Here is a 26,470-nt window from a genome sequence, read left to right on the forward strand (position 1 = left end):
CCCAGCAAGCTGGTCCACTGTTTTGTGTTGCAAACCAGCTTCAGCACACTCCTACCCAGGTCCTCTTCAGAGGCTGGTTTGCATCACTGCTGTTGCTCCTTGTCCTCTGGTGGCAGTGGCAGAATCTTAGATGAGCAGAGATACACATGATCCATTCCTATCATTAAATAAAGGATTGGCACCCTCATCTGAAATAACTTCAGGGTTTTCCACTGAATCATCCCCAAGCCTATATAGTTTTCTGCCCCTAATCCCATTCCTGACCATAAATTATACTTATGGTAAGACAGTTTCAAATGTTTTTGAGTTTTAAGTATTGCATACTAATAAATGCAATAAATGATGATAATTTCTACTTACCTTTATAATCAACCTGATGAAATTTCAGCTGTTTCAGGTAAATAAAATCCCTTCTGTCATTCATCTCAAAATGTTTTCAGAAAGTGTATCAGGAACCATTTAAAGTATAATTTTAAAGAGGGGATATTTTTCAAGTTGGACAGAGAATTATTAAAAAAAATTGTAAAAAAATGTGAAAATCTGCTTAGATATACTGGTTCAAGCAAGCCATGCGAATACAATGTTATATTTGACTTTTTTGCCACTGACAGGATAATCAAGTAGATGAAAGATTTCAGTGAATTATAGCACTGACTGAGTTTTCTTCCAAAAAGTCAGAAAGATCAAATGATGTTTGGAGCAGCTGAGATTGAGAGATTCCATTAGATGCTACTTCTCCCCCCCCACCCCCCTCTTTCTAATAAGATGGAAGCTTTTTAGAAAATATGTGACAAATGACCACTCACAGCAGAAATAAATCACACACCACAAAGTACAGCATTATTAATAGCGCAATAATAGTAATAACTTACTGTGATAGCAAAGAAGTACCATTAGGAGGTACAGAGTAGCTAATAGCATTTCCTCTACAGGGGCTAAGGGGCAAAACTTCCTTTGGTACATTATAAATAAGTGGAAGATTAAAGGAGCCGGTGGGACCAAATAGCCTGATTTTTCCAGAATGCTACTGAGTAGGCATTGCCTGTAAAGTGCTCTCCATCTCCCCTATGTGACAATATTTTAATAGTTCTTTAGTTAATTTAAATTAGAGTGAGAGGACATTTAGCTGCAATAAAAGACTTGAGGGGGGTATAAAGTATGGTAATGCTAGGAGAGCTGTGACATGGTTTTCAATTATTAGCCTTGTTTTCTCCTTAGCAAAGTACTGTATGAAAAAAACCCTTGAAATTTAGCGCATGGATTTGTATTCAGGCACTAGTTAAAATATTAAAACAACTAATCATGAATGGTCAATTGGATGGGTCTTTTAGGTCTTCATATTTAGTTATTATACTTATTTTGGGAAGAAAACATTTATATTATTTTACACATGTTATTTAAATTTTTCTCTGTGAGTATTTGTCTTAGTAGTAAAAGTTCACAAAATGTGAAGTAGTGAAGAATATGTATTATCAGAGTTATTTACCATGTTTTAAAGGTTTTAACAAAAACATCCTAGTTATTCACCAGTTAAGAAAATTGCCTGGTTTGCAAACTAATGTTGTTTCCATTTGTGTTTGTTTTCAATATTATTGTCTTGGTTTTGATTATCAATAGCTTTTTACAGAAGATTTTTTCTAATCAATGACATCATTAATGAAATTAATAATTAATTAATCAATAGATTGAAGTATTATTTTCATGATTATTGATTGGTTTTGAAAGCAAAAATTAGCAAAAGTAAAAAAATCTTCTCCAATTATAAAAAAAAAAGTTAGTAACCTCCACAGTTACGCACACATTCCAAAACAGTCTTGGATGCCATGAGATCACATATGTTGGGAATAACTATGTTGGGAAATGTAACTTACATACATATAAAGCTCTTGTTGTTAAGGACATTCAACTTACTAATGAAAAGTTAGCATACAGCTCCTGAAAGAAAGAATCACCATGGAAATTTCTGCTCTCACACAATTACTATGCCCAGAACTCAGAAGTATTTCTGGAACTGCTATCCATCTGTGACTGTGACAGTAATGGCCAAAAACACTCTACTGACCTCTTTTGGAAGCAAAGTTGTTACTGGGTACCCACATTTTCCAGAAATGCGTCTCAACAGAGCAAAACAAAAAGATACCAATAGTTATTTTATAGAATAATAGAATATGGTGAGTTGGGAGGGATCCATCAGGATCATTTCCTGGCCCTGCACAGGACACACTGTGTGCCTGAGAGCATTGTCCAAACTCTTTCTGAACGCTGTCAGGCTTGGTGCTGTGACCACTTCCCTGGGAAGCCTGTTCCAGCACCCACAAGGTTAAAATCCTTTTCCTGATATCTAACCTAATCCTTCCCTGCCTCAGTTTCACTCTGGTCCTTTGAGTCTTGACACTGGTCATGAGAATGAAGAGATCAGAACACATGTCCCTTCTCCTCCCATTGTGAGGATGTTGAAGACTGCAAGAGGTCTCCCCTCAGCTTCCTCAAGGCTGAACAGACCACGTGGCTTCAGCTGCTACTTATAAGTGAGTTTTTATTTCTGAGAACAATGGATCAACACTGGCTGAAAGAACAGGGGGAATTAGGCAGATATTAGGCAAAATCTTCCAAAACCAGCCTGCTAAAGCAGCTTTCTCAGTCCAAGAGTAGTGAACAACAGTCAAGCTATATTCAGCATGATTTCATTGTAATGAAGACTCAAGCTCCAGAGACGAATAGAACTTGCATTACAATTGCTTTTGCATTGGATATACAAGAGACAACTGTTCAACACTAAAATGACCTTTAGAATAAACCTACATGCCAGCAGAGGAACCAGAGTTCCTGACAACCACGAACGTATAAAACAATGTCCCTTTATGCTTCTGCAATGCTCCATGTGTGTGCATGTGCAAGCACAGGTTTGCACAGATCCCTACATATTCATGAACAAGGCTCTTTTGTTATGCAAATTCCGGTTTTTGCATTTTGATTACTTCCTTCCGTGTTTGTACAGTACACAGCCCTAGCATAATGGATATTTCAAACCTCCTCCTCAACTGATGATCCTACATTCATAAGCTTTGGAGAAAAGAAGGATTTATTTGTGCTTAGCATTCTTGCTGGCTACATGGTTCTCCATGCAAAACGTGGCCTTCTGGATTGCCCTTTGTGAAGCGTTTAACACTCTTCCACTGTCTATATAGATAATTAGGTGTCAACTTTCAGCATTTTTAATTAGCTCATGCAAATAGCCTTGCTGGGGGAGAAATGCAACAGTATTTCAGTGCTAAAATAGATCCTTTAAGTGTAAATGGTATCTATATATTAAATGAAGAACATTGCAAAATCTATTGGCATTTGGTATTTAAAAGCTTTTGAGTTTTTACTTTTTTTTTTTTTTTTTTTTTTTTTTACTAAATTGTTTTGGGTTTCTAATCTGAGTTATTTTAGCCCTCCTGTATTTTCTGGTAGGAAGTTAAAGGTTATTATGCCTCTTGGAGATAAAAGGACCTGCTGCTGGGATGTTTCAAGTTATCCAGACCTGCCATATGAGATTAATTATTGCTGTTGCTGACTGTGTAATTCAAAGGTTAAAATGCAGAGTTGAAACAATAAGTGAATCCTAATGTGATTAAGAATGTATGAATTATTTTGTCTGCTTCTTCTGCACTCATATATTACACAGCAATAACCTTGTTAGCCATATTCAGCTTCAGGAATATTAATCAAACAATGCATGCCTACAAGAGAGCATAGGTATGAAAAAGAGACAATTAGAATATGGCAAGTAAATAAATCTTTTGGGCTCACTCATGGATGTAGAACCTCCTGAAAGCTAAATGGTGGCTGGTCTCAAAATATTTTCAAACAAGTCCTAATTTGACTATGAGATGATTGTGTTATGAATGGAGAAAGCAAATTAGGCACTTCAGCTGAAAGGTGCAATTCATGTTATGCCAGGATCACAGGAGGAATGTAACATGCTGTCTGCTAATACATGAGTCAGACAGAACACCATTCTTACCGATTCCTACAGCGGTAAGATGTAAAAAATTTAAATAATTTCAAATAAACAAATGATATTGGACAGCTGCTGATCAGTTGACAACTCATGCTGATCCCTCTGTGATCTGTAAATAAAACCCACTTCTACACCTCAGAGATGATGGCTTTCCTTCTGAGCTGCATATTTGCTGTGTTTGCTGGACAGACTTTGGGGCACTGTTTTTCTAACTGCAAGTCTTTAATTTAGTACAAATTCATAAGAAAATTGCTTGGGCAATGCTGAATTAATGAGCTGGTGATGTGCTCATTGCTATCAATTTGCTATTTATAAATTTATTCATTATTAGGCTACACAACATTATCTATGAAGCTTGGTGCTCTGTCTTAAGAGTCGCTTTTCAATCTATTTCTGTTAAAATTAAAAAAGGGGATTCTCTCAATATAGTTCTTTGTAAGATATCATTGTTTTTCTCATAAAAAATAAGCTTTCACAGTGAAGTGGAATGGCCCAGGCTTTCTTTCTTAGTTGGAGAAAATCTTTTGTACATTTGTATATCATGAGCAAATTTTCAAAAAAGGGTTTAAAAAAAAGCAGAATGTTTAGAAGGTACAATGCAATACTTTCTTCTCTCTGCTTCCCGTAGTCAATTATATGATGAAGAATTTAATTACTATGTGAGTTTTGGTGGAACTTTCTCTGACTTATCAATGCTAGAGCAGTCTGAGAGGAGCCTTGGCAGAGAGAAAATGCAATGAGCACTTTATAAATCACTTACAACAAGCTGTATTAGCTTCCAGTAGTAAAACAGTTCTTAGATTAGGTACCATGATCAAAACCAGAGTAAGAGTCCTGTAGATGAGTTAAACACTCAACTCCTTTTTAAGTGGGGTTTAAGTGAACCAAATGACTAACATAGAACTTATTCCAGGTCAGGAATTTGGCAAGAGGCAAACTGAGAGCTGGAATGGAAAAAAGTAGGAATGGAACTACAATTACAACATATAGCAGTATAACCTTGGCACTGCAACAGGAACTAATGAAACCTTTTCAGTGCTAAGAAATGCCACTTCCCCTAAAATTAGAGCTGTGTCATTACTGAGAAAAAAGTCAGGGTAGGATACATAAAAGAAATTAATGTTTCTTTTTCCAGAAAGTTTTTTATTTTCAGAATTTGGAGATATATGCTGCTTGTGGAAAGGATATGACAAAGAAGTGAAGAGACCATGAGGAAACATAAAACCACAGAAAATTTATATCATGGGTAATTTGGCTTTTTGAAAATATCAAAGTGTAAAAGAAGGAAAAGATCCTAGCAAACTTAACTATTTAAAGTGTGGGATACTGAGAGCTCTGAGCTAATGTTTATGTGAAATGATAAGTTATTTACTGAAGCTGCACAAGTGCTCATGCTGCCACTCAACCCAAAGTGACTCAAAAATTCTACCACAGGCTTATGATTTTAAGGATATTTAGAATGATTTAAAATATATGATTTATAATTCAATAAGAAACCCATGATAAATAAACTTAATCCACTATTTAGATAATCCACCAGCAATCAGGAATTGCAGGCTTCTCTTTAGGGAGGCATAGACATGTGCAACAGTGTATGAAGTCCCATGACAGCTGTCTCATGAGGCACATGCATAAGGGGCCTCCTCCCACATAAGAAAAAAAGAGCATGTTTCCTGTGACTGAGCTTTAAGGGTTAATTGACTAATACATTTCATATTAACACCAAAATTCACCACAGAGGACTGACAGACAAATGAAACATTTCAGTCAAATGTAGTGCCTGAAGCAAACAGTGAACTTTCTGCTTCAGATAACCCTAGCATCTGTGTATCTACCACAGAGAAAATTAATGTATCAGTCTTGGGAAAAAAAAAATCTGATAAATTCTCATGTCACCACTGTGTAATGCTTTAGCTTAATATTTTTCTTAACCAAAAAACAGATTCCAGATCTTAGAAGTGATAGAGAAGACAATATTTCATTACATTTTCTCTGATGAACAAAAAAACCAAAATCAAAGGCAAATAAAGAAGAAATAGTTTAGTGTGGTTCAATGAATCTCTTTGAATACACAGCATGAATTAGTTGGAAATACTTGAAATTGTTTAAATTTCAACATCTTGTCTACAAAGTAAAAGAAAATGTATTTCAAAAAAAGAAGTATGTAATAGATTTGTGGCTCCTTCTGCTTTCAAAAATCCAAGAAAAACCTTCTGCCTCAAATTCTCTACACTCTTGGAAACACAAAATTTGACAAATTTTGGCTGGAGCTTCTACAGCCAATCCCCTCATTTTCTCACCAGCTTTTAATATTTTTATACTTCTGGCCAGTTAATACACTTGACCAGACAGCTTCCATACATAGAAAATAACGCAAAAGACAAAACTACAGTAACGTGAAAGTAAAAACATTTAAAAATGAACAGGGAGTCCATATGCACTTAGTTTTTTCTGTGTCTCAATTCTGAACTTCGGACTCTCTTCTTATGGTCCTAAAAAGATGCCTCAGACAGCTTGTTTTGCTAAAAGGAAAGCTTGGATAACTGCCTTTTGTAGTTACCAGAGAGTGGAATTTAAACATTGTTTATGGCCTTTACTATGGTAAGGGTATTTTTATGGTGATTGGTTTGCAACATCAGCAAAATGAAACCTGTAACTTGGGCAAGAGACTGAAAAGGATGTCTTGACACCTGATCAGGACTATGAAATGTTTCACCTATAGCTGTTTTGCTACTTTTCTGGCATGTTTCTTAAATTGCATGTACTTAGTGCAATCTCCTGCAAATTAAAAGCAACTTCATCTGGACAGTTAGGGTGGGCAGCTCTGTAAGGACACACTTCCCATTTCAGAGGCTTAAAATCAGAGACAGTCAAAGACTAATTTAGTTCATGCACATGGAGCAGCACTCCCAAAAGTTTGAAGAGAAGCAAGTGTGCCCATACAGGTCAGCTCCACAGTGCCTCCAACATATCCAATAGAGAAAATAATGAGAATGAGGTGTCTGAACACATTATATACATCCATAAACTAAGGAAATGCTGTGAATCATTGATGATTAAACATTAAAACTCCTGTTGTGGTTTAATCCCAGCTGTCAACAAAGTATCACACAACCATTTTCTCACTCCCCCGCTGGGATGGGGGAGAGATTTGAAGGGTAAAAGCGAGGAAAGACAGTAGAACAGGTAAAGTAAAAGCCTTGTGCACATGAAAAATGTCACAAGAAATTAATTTACCACTTCCCATGGGCAGACAGGTGTTCAACCATTCCCAGGAAAACTCTCAAGCACACGTAACAATGACTTGGGAAGACAAATTCCATCACTCCAAATGTCCCCCCTATTCCTTCTCCTTCTCCCTGCTTTATATGCTCAGCACAATGTCATACAGTATGGGATTGTCCCTCTGGTCACTTGGGGTCAGCTGTCCTGGCTGTGTCCCCTCCCAACTCCTTGTGTGCCCCCAGCCTGTTTGCTGGTGGGGTGGGGTGAGGAGCAGAAAACTTCTTAACTCTGTTCTGTGCAAGCTCTGCTTAACAAACTGCAACATCCCTGCGTTATCAACCTGTGCTCAGCACAAATCTCAGACTCAGCCCCATACTAGCTGCTGTGAAGAAAATTAACTCTCCCAAAACCAACACAACTCCTGGGTCCAGTCCAAGACTGGCTAGCTGGAAAGCCTAGATGTTAAAAACGCAAATGCTATGCTCTTACCTCATGTGCTCTGATCCATTTACTGTATTAGATAAACAGCATTAATCTGAACAAAGCTATTGTAGTGCCTAATGGAGCTGTGAATGACTGTTTTCTGATAGGTGAAGAGATTTCATGGGATTAGCCCTAATCAGGTACTTTATGTAATGAGAATCTCTCCATCCAGCATTGAACAAAGCCACACAAAACAGTTCTTTCCCCATATCTCAGCAGGGTTGGGATAGACAAAAAGATAGATTAAGGAAATGTCTGAGCAAGGAATACTTATTTTCATTGGTTCAATAAATAATAAAAAAATAAGGACAAGTCTAACTTCATAGACAGTACAAAGACACATATTTACTCAAATTCACTGCAAAACTAAACAGAAAAACCTGGCAGATTAAAAGAATCTGAGTTAATTCCTCCCATATTTTGGACATTTTTCAAATTGTGTAGTCACTGCATTTCATTAGACAAGTGAGCAGTTGAGTTTTGTACATGCAAGTTCATATTCCATTTAAATGTAAAACAATATATTTATTAAAAGATAAATTTATCAAAAAGCTTAATTTTTATCAATTTATTTAACATAGTATCTTTGTGAATATATCAATTTATGTTATTGAAGGGATTTATTTTCTCAAACAAATATCAAAACTGAGGATGTAAAATAAATATATAAAACTGAGCTTTTAATGTTCATGAAAACCTCATGCATATATACTGCATATCTGCTAAAACACACTAAAACATAATAACCTATTCAAAAAATATTTTCTTTAAAGAAATTGCCTACATTTAATATTTAAGCCTTAGGGAAAAATTAAAGCAACAACACTTTTACTGCATAACATTCTCATAAAACATGGATGAGTGCTTCACTTCTGATAAAACAACATGCATCAGCAATTCATTGTATTAAGGTACTAGCAGATCAGGGGATAAAGAAAATCATGTTCAGAAAGATGAGAAAGATGATTTGTTGATTAAAAAATAAAAATAAAACCCCAAGCAAATCAACAACAGATTTTAAAATGAGTGCTATTGTTGCCCTATATAGCCTTCAGATGTTATTGAAGATACCAACTTTTCTCTAGCCCTATTTTTTTTACCTCTGTGCATTTTGAAATTAGATAGATAAAGTACTCCCAAGCAAGCAAAAAGGGAGGAATCAGATCAAAGACAATACAGCATGACAGATAAAGGCAGAGCTATCTCATAATAATAAAACACAGGAAAACAATCCACTTTTCATCAGGTCATATGGTTCATGGACTGTAGGAGCACATGGTATTCAGATACTAGCATGGAATTATAATACTGTAGGAGGCTTGAAATGGAATTAAAATACTGTAGGAGGCTTGAAATGCTAATTCATGCTAAAATTGTATATCTGAATAAGCCCCTCAGCTTAATCATTGAAATCAAGTTGAAACATGGGTCAGCTTTAGCTATTAAAAAAACCCCAAAACATTAAATAAAAAACTCCAGTGATGTCTTCATGTGAACTCATCACAGAAAACTAAGAGAGAACCAAAATGGCCTAGTGACAGCAGTCTGGATGTGCAAATTACTGGTAAAATGGTAATTCCCAGCTATAGAAATGGCAGAGGAATTTTGGCCGTTATCCCCTTAGACAGTAGGGTCCCTGTGATCCATGATTTTGTTTCTGATCACAAACTGCACTTTTGTGAATATTTGTTAATGGTATTGAATCAGTAAACATCAAAAGGCATATCAAGATTTTTTTAACAAGACAGTGTGTCTAACCCAAGAGTGTAGACATACCTGTAATTTCACAGATTGTTTCAGAAAATTCAGGCTCCTCATAAAGGAGTATGGCGAGTCATAAAAAAACCCAAAACAAACCATAAAAAATAGTCTAGAACCATAAAATACAAGTTGAATCACCACTAGAGGGAGAGTTAAATGCAGAATTATTTTTGTGCAGAAATGCAGAAAAGGCAGTGAACCAAATGGCAAGATATGAAATGCATTAAAGAGAGACAAAACAGAGCTCTGTGGAAATTTAAAACTGATCTGAAGATGGAAATGGCAATGAGGATTAAAACTGCAGGCAGGAAAAAAGAGCTAGCCTTTTTATGAGTTCACAATGTTCTCTGTACTCCTGCTTGCAATTATACTCTAGGGTGGCAATCAGTCATCAGGAGCATCCAAAAAGAGTAATATCCAGTGTAATGGAAGTTATTTCATTCATATGTGTGTGATGAGCCTTTTCCATAATCCAGAATTAATTTCTTCTCCATCAAATGTAGTCAAATCATACTACACTAGTGTTTAAGCACAGTGAGACTCATAAACCTTAAGAATGACATTTCAATCACAGTTAAATAAAAGTCAGAGGGAGCTTAAGCTCATTTTTAATATGAGACATAGTAACGTTTATTTCAAACACTGGCCTGAATATATTGAAAAGTAATATTCAGCAAAGGGAAGTCTATGGAGAGGCCAATGTATTCTGTCTTGCTTTATAAAGAGAGGTGTATATACCTTATCAGACTGCTTGTTCAAAAAAACGCACCACTTATTTATTCCTTTTTTTTTTGCATTGCCTTAGCTCTTACCTTCCAGACTCGAATGTAAACCATGTTGAATCACGTCCATATCTCCTCAAAGAGCTCAGAGGCCACATGACCAGCTTGACCTTGGCATTGTGGATGTCCCAGAGATAGATGTTTTCGTGTGTGATCTGCATTGTACATTCCCCATAGATATCTAAATTTGGTGTAGGCATAAGGTATACATTGAATCGTTCTGGAAAAAAACACAAAGACATTACAGGTTAAAGCAAGATTTTACACTGGAAAAAAAAAAAGTGAAGTCTTTAGTTGTGATGATATAGAAATCATAGCCAAATTTCTAGCTTTAACAGAGGTGAGGATCCATTGATACTGAAGCAGTTCTGCTAGTGCATAAGAGAGGAGTAAGAGGAGAATCAGCAGTCTGAAACATTTTTCACAGATGATCTGCATAGTCCTCTTGGGCATATGTTCCCAGCACCTTTACTGAAGTCCTTTTCTACCCTCACATTAATCTCCATGGCTCTTTACAAATCAAAATTCAAAATGATGATAACTCTGACAGAGACTCTTCTCTCAAAGAACAGAACTAAAGGTATCCTGGCAAAATATGTATGTACAGCCATTGCCTCTTAGAAAAGCTGTCCTTGAAATTGCAAATCCAAGTTTACTTATTGAAGCTTGTAAATAATTACATCCCTTGCATTCAGTTTCTGTTTATTTGCCAAAGTAATTCGTATTTGCAAAATTAATAACAATTTTAATCTTCTGTTGCTTTCTTTAAACATATGATTCAACATGATATATTATTATGGTCATGACATCAATCACTATCAGCTGCACTTTGTTTGCAAAGTGCACTTATTGCAGTAGGAGGTTAAGGGCATTAATAACATTCTGAAGTGCCTGAATTGCATAGGATTTAATAAGCAATGCAAATAAAAAAATCATAAAAAAGGGAAAAAAAAAAGGAAAAAAACAAAGTGATGTAAAACACCATTAACTCATATGGAAGGAAGTAAACATTATTAAGAAGAGAAATTGAAATAAAAATGCAATTTTCTTTGAAGAATAACTAATATTTCTATGAGTTGCTTCTACAAAAAATTAAAAACTCAGTTAAATTTCTGTATATTGTACAGTTGTGTAGTTGGAAGAGCCAGCCTGTATTTTAATGCTACATACATTGCAATATTAGGGCTTAATAACATCATACAGGAGAGTGCAGTACATTCACAACTTTCCACTCACAGTTTTTTTTTCATCTTTGAAATGGGTAGAAATGCAAAATGTCAATTCTACTGTCTGAAGGTGTTGACAAAAAGAGGTAAGAACAATTCAAAGTATGAGCATGAGAAATGCTTATTCAATAACAATATTAGGAAAATGTTCTTTAGAGAGACAACTGATAGGAAAACTGTCTCCAATTACTTGATAAAGTAAAAAGTGTTTGGTGTAGAATATTTTTAATCTACCATTGGAACTGAATTTTCTCACAGCGTCCTCACAAAAATTGGGAAGAAATTTAAATTTAAGTGAGAGAAATTTCCTGCATCATCAACATTAGCTTCCTGTTCTGTTTGAAATTCAGTATCATAGACATTATGTGTCTAATTTTTAAACATTATATATATATATATATATATATATATGTATATATATATATATATATGTTTTTGACAAAATAGCTAAAATATTGCAAGTGAGTTAATATAAAATATGAGTGTGTGTGAATTTGTGTCTCTGTGAAAAAAGAGGCAAAAGTTTGAGGAATTAGAGAAAGCAAGGAATTGCTGGCTGAGCAATAAAAATTGCTGCATAGCTATAAGTAAACTTGTCATCCCCAATGTTGTTCTGTTTCAGTCAATTTAATTTTGTACTATTAATGGCTCACCAATTTATTCATTTAGTCACAACCTCTTCTCCCAGGCCCAAGTTCTCATTAGTCACACTAATGGGTTTTAGCCCTAAAAGTTTAATTTTATGACTAGGATCCCATGTGTGAAACTCCAGACATTTTGTGAAAGTCTTGTGACACAGCACAAGTAGATTAGCAGAGGCTGCTGAGATCCCTGAGGAGAATTTCCCCTAATGCTCAGAGCAGTGCAGGGGGCAGGGGTGTAATGTAATGCCTACTACACTAAATGGAAAGACTCACACTTGGGAGTAATGGGTCAAAGACTGAATTGGGAAGGGAATGGTGGTGAACAAGATAACTTTCACTTTGCACTCCAATTATATATATATATGTATGTATGTATATATATGTATATGTATGTATATATATGTATATGTATGTATATACACCCTTTCAATATCCATATGGCATCACACAGAAATTCCTCGCAGCTCTGCAGGTGTACTTTGATCACGTATTAGACTCCAGCTTTGCACTGCCACACTGTCAGTTGTTGCCACTTCCCTCCTCTGTTTGAAAGAAAGATGCAGGAACTGGCCTGTCAGCTCTTTCTCTCTTGCATGACACGAAATAGCACAGTGTGGTTATGGGGGATGGGGTTACTATATGAGAATGAAAGTCTTTCTTTTTTCCCATCTTCACTGACAGAATGCCTCAGACAGCAGAGAAAATGAAAAGGTACAATTATTTTTTGAAGTTAACATTAAACTGCTGTGTGGAAGGCACAAAGTACTTCAACTTGCTTTGGATGTTACCAGGTTAGTCATGAAATGCTCAACTTCTCTGAAGTGTTTGAGAGTATTATTGCATGAAGGGCATTCAGGACATATGGTATCCTCAAACTGTCAGGAGACATTTGCTGACTTTGCATGGGAGGTCAGTGTCTAAGGTGAGATGTCAGGGATTAAAGGAAGTATGTCTGATTAAAGTGAACATCAGCTGCAGGGCAAAATGCAGCACCCTTGGAACTGAATCAAATTGGCAAGAAAAACAAGTGTACAAACATATGTGCTGGAGAAGATTGAGGATGGATAGATTTAAAAAAAAACCAAAAAACTGTACTTTTGAATAATGGACAACTGAGGACATGGAAAGGTGTAGATACTATTAAATGGTTTTATTGGTTAACATGAAGGGTCAAATTTTTCCACTTCAGAAAATATTTGAGCAGGTATCTAGTTAATGGTAATATAGCTATTCCATCTTTAGTGGCATGTTTTCCCCTTAGACTTATCCAGGCAAAAACAAACATTCATCATAGGACAGATTTGGGAATCCCAGCTGAATTCTGACACCAGATCTTCTAAGTGTCATTGAATAGGATATTTTGCTTCTCCTTGGTTCATATACCATCTGCATATGAGTAGGATGAGATAATAACAGTCCATTGGCTAGTAAAACTCAGCAAATAGAAGTTAATAAGGGACCCAGAAAGCAGGGAGATGGAAGAAACCAAACAAGTAGATGTGATGTTGTTGAACAAGGTAAGACTGGGACTGAACAGGCCCAATTCCTCAGCATTCAGGATTTCTATCCTCCTCTCTTCTCTAAGCAGGTGAGAGCAAATTTCAGGGAGTAGGGGAGCCAGGATGAGAAAAAAAGCTAATATATTGCTACACTTATTTCACTCAATGTGACTGCTCTTTCCCATCTCCTTGAATAAGCAGAGCAATGATTCATCATACACTTAGTGCATGTAAAGGTGTTTAGCATTTGGGCTTTGGCAAGAATACGACATTTAATAATGCTTTCCAGGGCATAAGAGCATAAGAGTCTTTATGAAAATGAGCATATTGACTGAGACAGAGACTTGGCAGCAACTCCAAAATGCTCTCAGCCTTCCAGCTGTACTGGGGGAGCAAAATGACCGGATCCTGATTCTGCCATGTTATCACTGGATTCCTTTGGTTAAATCATCCCAGCTGGAAAACTGACCAGATGACATTGCAGTCTTGCAATCCAGATGCTTGGTTTCATTTCAGCTTTAATGATGGGTGAAAAATTATTGATAGAAGGATACAGTCAGGTGGTGGCACCTATATAAATAAGTAAGGCTTTGAAAGCAAATATTCAATTTATATGTGAAAGAAACTCGTCCACCTGTGAGACTTCTGCTGCTGACCAACTATTTTGGTCAATTGGCTAATTTTCAGGTGGAAAGAGAGCCTAAAGTCTTGAAGGTGCAGCATTTTGTGTTTATTCATATCTTAGGGCTATTAGAATGTTTCCCTTCTGCTGTATGCAGTGAGGAACCAGGATTTCAGAAGAAAATTTTTTTTCCCTTTGCTTATAAATATTCTGCTTTACATTCATTAAAAATGTAAGCATCTCAATAAAAATATAATGGTAGGTAAAGACTTCAAATTGTTTCAGTGGTAAGTAGTAAGGTGGAGAAGAATCTCAAGTCTCACTGTATTAACATTAAAACTGTAAACACCTTACTTTTCTGAATAAAGCTGTCTGTGTTTCATTTATTTTAAAAAGCCCAACAAACAAACCTATTGTATAAAAATGGATTAAGGATAACAGAAGATGAATAAAAATCCATGCAAAATGCTTTTATGTATTAAATTACAGATGTTCTACAGACCCTAGAAAAATGCCCTAAAACAAGTCACTCTGTGAATGTAATTACAAAGCGTCTATGCTTTGGCTGTAGTTTGTAATCTCAATATGTAGCACAAAGAAATGCCTTATAATCCTCTTCTGAGGATTCAAGGACATTGTTCACTATGAAAAGCTACATTTTTACTAACAAGAATTAATGAGTTTCTTGCAATTAAAATACAGGAAGCAAGACTGCTGGTCCTGTGTTGGGTTTTTAAATAAAAAAGGAAGGTAAAACCAATAAAAGAACGAAACTTTACATAGGATGTAATTTTATTAAATACTAATTTAAATATTAAGGAGGGAGGAAAAGCAAAAATTTAATTATCTTTCAAACTTTTCCAGACTTTGAAAATAAAAATTAGGTTTATCATGGAGTAAATTTTTAAAAAAAAATAAAGCCTCAAAACACATAATTAAATAGCCTCATATTGATATCACAGGACTGAGTTAGAAGTAAATAAGATATAACAGCAAATGATGGATCTGGCCTTTTCTTCGGTTTATAAATTTGCATTTTAACGTTTGCCCATTTTCTTCAAGCTTAAATCAGGTTTACAAATAAAGTTTAATGGAAAATGGCTTTGTAACAGAAAGGTTTAATAGAAAATTATTTCACATGAGTATTCAAATATTTTAGTGCTATTATTTAGTATTTAAAACTGAAATAGAATCTTCACCAAACAGATGCACCTGCTCCTTAAAAGTGAATTTATTAATAGTCTCTGTATAATGTTTTTTTAACCAATATTATATTGAATACTCTGATTTCTTTTTCACAGTAATTATAGTATGTTATATAATGTCCATTTGGATGACATCTTTCAAGTTGCTTCCTTTTATAAAGAATGAAAACAGTGAGACATTGGACACACTGTCCGTTGTGAGAATGGAGAAATTCTAGATATGACATCACCTGGGAAGATTAAAAAAAAAACAAAACAAACCCAAAATTTCTTTTGTCATTATGTTTGGGGTATATTGGCACATACTTTCAAATGCATTTAGAGCTTCCAGTTCCCAAATTCCAGTTCTTCCAAATGAAGTCAACACACTACACTACATTCACAACTTACTCATCTAGCAGCATCTTGAGAAACCTAAGGATTATGAAATGTGCATGAAAGAATCACAGCATATTGCTTAGAAGACTTGTCAACAGCGTAATCAGATCCAACCTAGTCCAGGTTTTCTTTCATGGAGCTATAAGTGTGTATTATTATTTGTCTTATTGCATATAAAGCTTCACTGCTATTATAAGAATTTATTCACCTATATTATAGGCAAATAAATTACCTGAATAGGATTCTGAAGTGAGGCCTCTACTGCTTTTGCTTTCATACTGTATTTTAATTTTTTAGCAAATAATCTAAAGAGAAATTCATAAACGCTAGAGACCATGTACAGTGTGAAAAGAAATTTAAACAGAAACAAGGTTGCTGCTTTAGGGCTGAGGTACACCAACAAATCACTTAGATTTGCAGGAGAGAGAAGATAAAATTGTTGGAGAGCAACAGAAGCTTCATTTCACATCTCCGTTTAATTGGAATTTGTACATCATTCCAAGCTAAGCAGCCATTAGTTTTGAGCCTTAAATTTCAAAAGAAAACCACCTAATAGTCATTTTCTGCAGCAGAGTTTACACAGCGAGCCTTGCGGTAAGCAGTAATGGAGCTGAAATCCAGTGAGAAGCTTCCTGTTACTGATGTGCTTTTCACAAAAGTAGCTTAGATGTCTTCTCTGTCCTTCCTACAAGACACAGCAGCAGAGCTCTCTGCTATAAGCAGAGCAGCTCTACATTTTGCCTTGCTTTGCTGCCACCACTGCAGAACTGTTTGGTGCTGGAGGCTCAAACAGCAGCACAACTACGTTGAAACAGATCTCACTGGCACTTACTGACCAAGCCAGAACGATAAAAGAATGCCTCTTTCAGGTATCTTAGATTTCTATTGTCATGTGACAGAGCTGCCTTGTGATTGTATGGCCTTTGCACACCAAACAGCAGTTTTGCCAGCCTTTGGAACAAATTTTTTTTTTTTTTTTGCAAATCATGTTGTTGCATTTCTGCTACAGAGAATCAGGTGTTGTCCCTTCTCAAATCTAAAGCTCATCTCAGAAGAACCACAAGAGCGAGACTGGCAGGATAAACAGGCTCAGAAACAATAAAAAGAGGTACTAAACAAATGATAGAAAACATGACTATTTTCTTTATCAAGTATTTTCTGAAATGTAATTTTTTGTGTATAAAAATACAAGTATCATTTAGCAATTTTAGTGGCCCCAGGGCTTATACAATAACAATTACAAAAAATTATTTCAAATATTGCAAATTGAGGGTAGTGGCTTTGGTGGTAACATATAGGAAAAAAACTACAAATCTATACATGAGAGAGTTGTTTTTGTTTTTTTTTTGAGAGACAGCCAATTTATTTATCTGATGCATTTGATGAATACCCTTACATCATTAAAATGTCCTTTAAGAACAAGAATGGGCAAGTAGTTGAACACACGAAGAACTCTGCATATTAAAAATATATCTCTTGGAAAAGGTAAAGCAGTTCATGAAAAAAACTCACCTTATTAGGTTAGTTTTTCTAGTCCAAAGAGATATCTTTACAAAATTTTATAGATTTTAGAAAATCTTTAGTAAAAAGTAACTATTTGGAAAAAAACTCAGTGGAATGGGATGCAATTAATGCTTAATACACCTGGTTTTTAGGATTAATGTATTAACCCCTGTTATATCACAGAGATCTGAACACTATGGCACCATTATCCAATATCTTTTTTTGCCTTTAAAAGTGCAAAAAAAATATCCAAAACTGAAAACCCATTAACACTATAATATTGATTACAATCTTGGTCTTGCTCAAACAGTAAGAGACATCTTTTGTTCAGTGACCTGAAAGAAAACCTTTGTATGGGTCAGGCAACAAAACTTGCATAAAACTAGATGCTGAGGCTGTGAGACTCTGTTACATGTTTTACAAACTGTACTTTTACATCTCTGTTTCAAGTAAGTAACTATTAATGACTAACTTGAGAGGAATTCTATGAAGTAGACAAGCTTGCAATATGTTTTGAAGAAATGACATTCAAAGGTACCACACTGGTATTCAGTTTTTATTTAACACAACAAAATAAAAATTATCCAGAGTGTGACACAGCTGCCATTTTCACAAACAGCAAGATTTTAGACACTTCATACACATAGCCACTGTTCATGAATTTTCAATTATAAATTAACTTTGACCTTTCAGTTTCAGGTCAAATAAGCTCAACAACAATATTTATAAGCAAAAGCTCAGTAGACTTTCAAAAGTTTTTGAGGTATATTTTGAACTACTGTTTTTGATAACACGTGTGTAAAAGCTGCATATGCGGAAAATGTGCAAGAAAATAAACTACAAATCTGAAATTATTCCACCCAAATCACCAAATAACTTCACCCTAGAACTACTCGCCTTCTCAACAGCACTGTCATGTGGGGAATGACACTGCCAGGTTTGCAGAATAAGATACCCAGTGTGAACTGAAGGCATGGTTCCACTCTACTGAAGAAATCTGCTACAGGAATTTCAGTGCAACTGCAGGTTCTTACAGCACAGATAAATGAACAAAATGTCAGATTTCATACCTATAGTAAGAATCTCTGCACTTTTTACTCCTTCCAAGTTGATTAAAAGACATCCACAACAGAATTTGTTTTGCCTCTGAACAAGACAACTTTGAATTTCAAACATGCTTATTAAAATGCAAAGTTGTGCATCAAGGGGATGAGGGAAGGATGAGGGTAGGTATCAGAATTACTTGTTTGAGGTACTGTAACTAATGATTTAGCAGAGCATGCTCGTCAAATATTGGATTATATGTATTCAGTCACTTGTTTTAAAAGAATACAGCTAATGATACCCTCCATGCATTATTATTCATGTGATTTGTACAACAAATACATGCTTTGCTTCTTTGTTTCCTTTCATTTATTTACTTAGAACAATAAAGATGCTAATTATGTTCATATATGCTGGTTGGTAACATTGCAATTAATTTCTAGACTAAAGCAATTGAATCAAGACAAGTTCATACAACAGAATGAATATATGCCTCCTAGAGGTCATGTGTGTCTAACATCTTTCAGGAACATAATAAAATGTAATATTTGCCATCCATGTCCAAAAGCTGCTGAAGAGTACATGAATTCACTGCAGAAAGAGCTTGACAAATTTCAAACTACTTTTCTGTTCATATCCCAGGCTTTTTGATGAGGCTTATTTCCTTTCACGTTTGTGAAAGACCTCCACCTGTTCACACAGTTCTCCCTTCAGTAGCATGCAGATGAGTTTAATACCTATAGCCTATGAACATATAGCAGATGGGGTGCTTTGAGTGCTGTCTGATCATTATCACTTTTCTACAACATTAGTAGCTCTCCCTTTGTTAAGTAGTTTGAGACTACAAATTGAATTCTGTGTCTCATAGCAGGTAAACAACTTTATGAACATTTGAACTTCTTTTAAATCCCATTTCAACGTCTGCTTTTTGAATAGAATTCCTTAAAGATTTCTCTGTATTTCCTGCTGTGTGCTATTAGGTTCAGAGAAATAATATAATAAATATAGTGCCATACATTCTATAATTTAATTACGTAATTTTGTTTATAATGATAGCTGGCTTGATATTTTATGACCATTGAGGCAGTGTGTGTTATTACTTTGTTGAAAGCTATTGGATCTTATAAAGGCATCAAGACAGTAATAATCATTGAGAGCTGTAATTTAGGGAGGGCTAAATGAGCACATTTTGTGTTGCCCTCGTGTTCATTAATAGGAATTAAATGACAGGGTAATCACAGATTTTCTTTTGTTATTGCCTATTCCATCCACTAGCATTCTTCTTGTGCATGTCTCTAATCCAAATAGCCTTTAGATGAAGACTTGCAACTCAGGCTTAGTGCTGACTAACATCTGTCACTGCCCTTTTCACCCACATTTGACAGCATTTAGAGGACCCTGACTTCAGTATTCAAGACAGGTAGGAGTTTAAACCAAATATGTGTTTTGTAGTCCAAATTGCTGTTGGAATGTTCATCGCTGTCCTTAAAGGGCTGCAAAACAACAGCTGCTGCTTTATTCCTCTGCACAGAAGCCATCATTTCCAGAAACAGAAGGGTCATGGCCATCATTTCCCATGACAGGGAAATCTGAACACAATGAAGACACAAAGTCATTCTATATGTATTATTTGGCATGGAATTTAATCATCTTTATTTGTAAAAAATAATAGGCTTGAGCTTCAAAAGCATATCCAAATGTTTAGTTACTAATGATGTGCTTCCAGCTACTAGCAAAAGTCCTCACAACAACAGGCACAAGCAAAGATAAAATGGGATCTCACCTAAGAACTGATCTATGAGTAAATAAAAAGTTACTTACCGTTTTGTTCTCTCTGGACTCCAGCAGCAAGCAAATCTGGTTCCCCAAGACTTATATCATTGAGCCTGGCCCCTAGACATTCCATGCAAAGATGCTTGCACCACTCCTCTGCCTCTAGTTCTGAGGAAACAGAAAGAAATCCATTGATGTTGATATTAAAAAAAAAAACAACAACAACTTGTGAAGTTAAAGTGTTTCTTCACTTCTTTCTGAAGTGTTTCTTACTGACAAGGTTTATCACAATTTGTTTGCGTTGAAACATGAGTTATTAGCATAAAGTCCCACAATAATTTCTTTGCCTCAACTTATGAACTTTTATAATGGGTTACATTATTAGGACTGCATCTTCCATCCTCAAATTTGAGGATAGGAAGTGGAGCTAGCAAAGAAGAGGAATAGTGAATTTTCAAGGCAGTATATTTCTAGTGGGACCTCTTGGAAGAAAAAATGCAATTTAGAAAAACTTCATATGTAATAAATGAAATATTCTTTACTGCTTTTTAGGCAAGTCTGAACTCCTAAGGTAATCTCTTTTTCTAAAGGTGTTAGAGAATTTTTCTAAGAGCAAAGGAGAAACAGTTATAAAACGCTCTTCAAATGCCGAACTTCCCTCTCTGCTGTAGTGAAAGACTATGCCTGTCAAGGTATTCTTAATAATTAATTTCTTCACTTCTGTTCACCTTTTGGTCTCAGGGCAACTTGGGCATTAGTTGAAACATTTATAAGAAGATTCAAAACTTCCCAGCCCTTTCTGAGTTGACTTTCCCATTGACTCAATATGAGAGCTCTTTATCTGCCAGTCCACCAAAATGTGGATTCCATAAGGTGCAATTCCCATATATCACACAACATCCTCCTATTCAACGTCAGATTCATCCTATCCACTTCCCAAACTGAACATCATGAAATCCCTGGCATTTGTCAAACACGAATCATCTCAACTTGGAATTAACACAGTGTGAAACTACAACCAAGAAAAACCATGCAACTACGCTGATGGTCTTTTATTTGCAGTTAAGATTTAACATAAGGGAAAGTTCCTGGAGAGCAGGGCTAGCACCATGGGCATCACTGGGCATCCATGGTCACAGTAAGTCTCTATCTGAGCATATTTAACAGTGAGGGGTTCCCCAGTAATCTAGGAATGTTTGCATTAAACTGCCAGTTTTTTCAGTCCTTTTCTCTGGGGACATTGGAAAAATAATTTTGTGACAATCTCTCAAACGTACTGCTGAAACTGGGAGAGAGAAAAATACTGCATGCAAGCCCCAAAGCATTTAGTGATGGTGAATCATTGGAATTAGCAAAATTTTTTATCTGAGAAAAACTCCTCTAAGCCTAATTGGTACAGTCCTCAAATTCTTGCTTGGTTAGACATAGCTGTCATACAAACACTTGCTGGACAAGAAAGGGAAACAGGCACGCAGTTCCGGGTCTCCAAGAACTTTTGGATACCTTCTTTTGCTCAGCATCCTGAATTATCCAGGAACAGATCCATATCGTTCCTGAGTTATTCTGGCTATCAGCTGACAAAGTTCCTAGCCAAACAGCTGAAAAACCAAGGCCTGGTTTGGAATTTTTGAGAACAAAATATGGTTGTTGTCACAAGATTTTGGGGGTGCTTCTTCAGGGTGTTGTGAGGAAAGTGGTGTCCCTTAACCCTTCCTGCTTTTTTGAAGTCTTTGTCTCAGGATACAGATTCTCAAAGTTTATCTTCTCATAACATCCTCACCTTCTAGTGGTAAGAGACAGAACATGATATCAATAACACACAGATGACATTTAGCTTTGCAGGTGAAAAGAAAATACTGAGGTAACAGCACACTGTTTTTTCAACACTGCTACAGATGCAGCCTCCCTGATGGAAGTAAGGAGAGAATAGGCTTATCTCTGGACAGCAATAAATTTTTACAGCTTTTAAAAGAGGGAAGATGAGCTTGTTCAAACACCTACTTCCAAAATTATTCTACTCATACATGAAGAAATTTCCCGTGTATTTCCCCTTTCCCTCTTTCAGCATTTGCCATTTCCTTGGATACTTGCGAGGTCTTTTGAACCGAAGCCATGCCTTATAAATCCCACTTTCCCATGGAGAGGGGTTTCATGCCAGGGAGACAGGTGATAGAATTGGACCCCAAGCCACGCTGCCTTATTCTGGCAAGCTTGTGGATGGGGTGAGGGAGCAAGGCACCAGCACACAGGTAAGAAAGTTGAGGTGCCATTGAGTTACTCAACAACTGCTTCCAGTTATAAAGACAGAGCAATCAATGGGCAAAGCTGGTAGCACAAAAGTGACAGTGCAAATCTCAGCAAGTGCTCCCATTTTTTTTTTTTTTTTGCTTATTTTCTGCCTAAATTGTGTCACAGAACAATATATATGCTGACAGAATGCATGGCTCTTTATAAAGCCTGCAATTTTTCCTGGAGTGTGGCCAGAATACAACATTTTATGTATTTTACAAAATCTGCATTTTCTTACATTTTTTCATTGTGCTTGCACCCAGACTCAAAGGGCTTATAATGAAAATGTAGAATAAGATGATGGTAAACAAACACTAACCTAACCTAAATATTACGAATATTTGAGAAGAAAGTGAAACACACTGGTAATCCCATAAATGCAGTTTAACAACAATATATATTAAAAAGATAACTCATGTAAAAGCTAAAAATTCAATTTAAATATATTCTCAACTCAAATTTCCAGTAGATGTTTTTGGAAACAAACAAATTAAGTGCTCTAGGAAGCTGTTTCTTCTATGTGTCCTTGTGTTGTCTCCAAAATCTACTTGCTTCTCTCTTTTACAGGAACATCTAGGTCTTGAAAGTTTTTATCCAAAGACCCCCTTTCAGAGTGTTCAGCTGGCAGTTTATTTTAAGTTGTTGCCTTATTGCTGCCAGACACTGATGATTAGGCCCAGATTAGACCATTCTCCAACTGCCATATAGAATAAATTTATCTTAGTGTGAGCATTATAGGATCATGGCTATATTTTGCAAAGTGTAGGCTATAGCATGTATTGTACTGCTGTATAACTCAAAATTTCTATCTTACAAAAATGATTGACTTGATGCTACAGGAAATATAGTTTCAATGCAGAACTGAAGTAACTTCCCACAGAACTGTGAGGATTTGTGTTTGCTGTCAAAAGAATCAACGTTATCTACAAATGTGTCTGGAAGGTCAAGGGTATGAAGGCAATGTATAAGTTAGTCCTGCCAAATGCATTCTGATAGCTATTGCTTACTTGTAGGGAATTGCCTTCAAACATTTCTGTGATGGACATGTGCAACCTTCTTTTTAGAACCAGGTGAGTTACTTTTCAAAACCAAACCCTTGATTCTCCTTTCACAATGCACATAAATAAAGGAATTTGCCATTCTTTTGTAAAATGTAGGAATGTCTTGTGTCTCTGGGTAACAAAATTAAATATTATTTATGATACAAAAATTATTTATTATAATTTTTAGTACATAAATATGTCATGGCAGCAATCTTTAAGAATGCCAGGTACCATGTCAGAAAACAGCGATATCTCAGTTACTTTTTTATTTTGATTATATGCATATACTGAAACAGATGAAATATTACAGTGGAATAAAGTAATAAAAAAGCATCAGCAAAATTGTCCTCTTTAATGCATGTAGATTAGATTTACTGGTGGCAAATGCAGAGTTTTTAGTCATAACTGGTACTTGTCATTGAAAAATTTATTTTCATTTTAAGATAACTGAATTCTTGGACTGAATGATAAATTGTAAAGCATGCTTTCACAGCCATAAATAAAATCAAAATACCTGCATTTTTATCTTTACTGCTATTTAATTATAAAATGCTACAATACAAATCTCATGAGGTGAGATAAAATGCAAAGAGATGGGAGACCTTAAATAGTTACTGTTTACTGCATAAGAAACATCACTGGGAACAAATTTGTAAGCTTGTTACTCAACTTGCTATTGGCAATGTTTTCATTTGAGTTTTAGGTCATGCCTGAGGCTGTATGTAATTTCTGCTCAGTTCTCAGATGATTACAGTGGTGCTGCACCTAGTCTGGCCATAGGTGATATCACAGGATGATGTTAGTTTGTTGATATAATAGCAGTGATGAAATAATGTCAGCAAATTGTGTTAGAGATAGGAATTTGTCATAGTAAAATTGTTCGTCTGCTACTTACACTTTAAAATAAAATATTATACAATTCTCGACTGAGAAGGGGTGAGGGGCAATGGAACATATATGGACGCATTTCAAATTTACTGTGTACAGAAACTCTCTAGATCTCTTTCTATCTGGCTTCTAGATCCTCTAGATCTCTAAGGCTAGAGGAGGGATTGTTTTCAGGCTTAGGAAGCATTTTGTGTGTGGACTTAACCAAACACCTTTTGAATCCTGGTAACTTCACGTTCTTTCATGTTTTCCTTCTGTGTTCACATGGCACAATCCTACAGCAGCATTCCATCTCCACCACCATAAGTTGCCATCACAGTTGGATGCCTCTAGGCTGAGATAAAGCCCTGAAGTGCTGACCCCTCCTGCTCAGTCCAGTGCCCTCCATTTCGGGAGATCCACTCCATCACTATAAGCAGCAGTTTATTGAATTTGTAAATAAAAGGGCTCAATTTATATGCACCTCCTAGAGACAGGCCTCTTCTCATGTAGCCCACATAAAGTGACATGGTTAAGAATTAAGGTTGGAAATAGCATGTGTAGAATATTAGAGGGGGATAACAAACATTGTCCTTGTGCAAATAAAAAAATCTCATGTCTTCATGTTCTACCTGATGTCAAACTGTATAAATCTGAAATATTAGTTTCTTAATTTCTGAAACATTTTCATGTATTTGCTGTACAAATTGTTTAGCTCTTCTTCCTATTAAATGATGGCAATAAGGGGCACAAGTCCAACTAAATATTGTTACCCTGAATGAAACTGGAGAATCTTTCCTGGTTAGATTAGTAGGATTTAGACCTGATATTCTCTACCAAGAAAGAAAGATGATACTGAAAAATGTGCTGGTTTATCTCTTCTAAAAATCACTCTGGCTTAATTAGAAGTTAATAAGAATAAATATTCTAGAATTCCTACAGGACTGATGTGCTATTATACAGCACCACATAAAATATATGAAGAAACTTAATCCTTTTTTTTTTTCACTAGCAAATTATACTATTGCCTGCAGGCATGCAATTTCTTATCAAAATCAATAATACCTTAAAAACATCTATGCTTTATCAGGATATATATCATCCTTTGATGATTTGAAAATAATTTGATTTTATAAATATTTAAAATATGTTATCTAACCATGCCTCTGTTACTTTGGGTAAACACAGATACAAATCTAAAGCAACGAGGTTATTTCATATCTTTGCCCAGAGGAACAGAGGGATCAAGCATATTTTGTATAATAATGTATTACTGATTAGCACTGCCTATGCATGGATTTGGCAAATTTTCATTAAGTGATAGCTGGGAAGCAATGAAGGGACATACATTCTATTTATTGTGAAAGAACAGAAAATTACTCTGTATGTAGACTAAAACTTGCTTTCAAATAGAAAGGAAGAGAGATAATGGGCTACAACTCCAAGAGTGATTGGTTTATTAAAATTATTTTTTAATTTACCAACTATGTTTGAAGGTATTTTATGACATGTGGGACTCATATAGAATTTTTCCCTGTGTTTCAAATAATACTATTTCTAAGGAAACTTTCTTGTATTTTTCTTGAATGGTGACTTTTGAATCTTTCACCTGGAATAAAGTGTTTTGCTATTACTTAAGTGTAAATCATTGAACCAAAAGACAAAGGAAAGTCACAACAGAAAACCACACATACTGTTAAATCATATTAGCTTACTGAAGATGCTGCACATTCTAGTAGTGGCAAATGTGCTAAAGAAAACCTGAAAATATTCCTTGGAATACTGTTGGTGAATCAAGTTCCTCAAAAACTTGTCATTTCCATATTTTAATACAATAACAGCCTTACTGTTGAATGAATAACAGCTATTAAAAATCATCATATTTTTGACTAGACCATCAGTTTAAAGATATATACATCTTTCATTTGAGCATTATTGTTTTTTCCTTAAACAAATATTGAATAATGCAGCAATCAAGAAAAATGAAAATTACAGATTATGAACATATACTCTGTAACTTTATCCACTGGTATATTTTGTTAATGCACTTTTTTTTAAGTGAGGGAAGATATGGTCTAAGTATTATACCAAAAAAGAATGCAAAAAGAAACTTTCACTTC

At 35.4% G+C, this 26,470-nt stretch overlaps 1 protein-coding gene across 2 annotated transcripts in view; it reads right to left on the reverse strand.

Moving 5' to 3' along the window:
• Positions 1-26,470, reverse strand: part of DOK6 (docking protein 6) — a 246,983-nt gene that overhangs the window by 77,297 nt on the left and 143,216 nt on the right. For both annotated transcript variants that reach the window (XM_021530883.4, XM_085571881.1), the window contains exons 4-5: positions 20,200-20,319; positions 10,288-10,477 (exon numbers count right to left, since the gene is read on the reverse strand). In XM_021530883.4, the coding sequence (XP_021386558.1) occupies positions 10,288-10,477; positions 20,200-20,319 (310 nt within the window). The remainder of the gene's footprint in view (positions 1-10,287; positions 10,478-20,199; positions 20,320-26,470) is intronic.

The sequence above is a fragment of the Lonchura striata genome, chromosome 2 (assembly GCF_050655825.1).
Source record: "Lonchura striata isolate lonStrDom1 chromosome 2, ASM5065582v1, whole genome shotgun sequence".
In the NCBI taxonomy this organism is placed as follows: domain Eukaryota; kingdom Metazoa; phylum Chordata; class Aves; order Passeriformes; family Estrildidae; genus Lonchura; species Lonchura striata.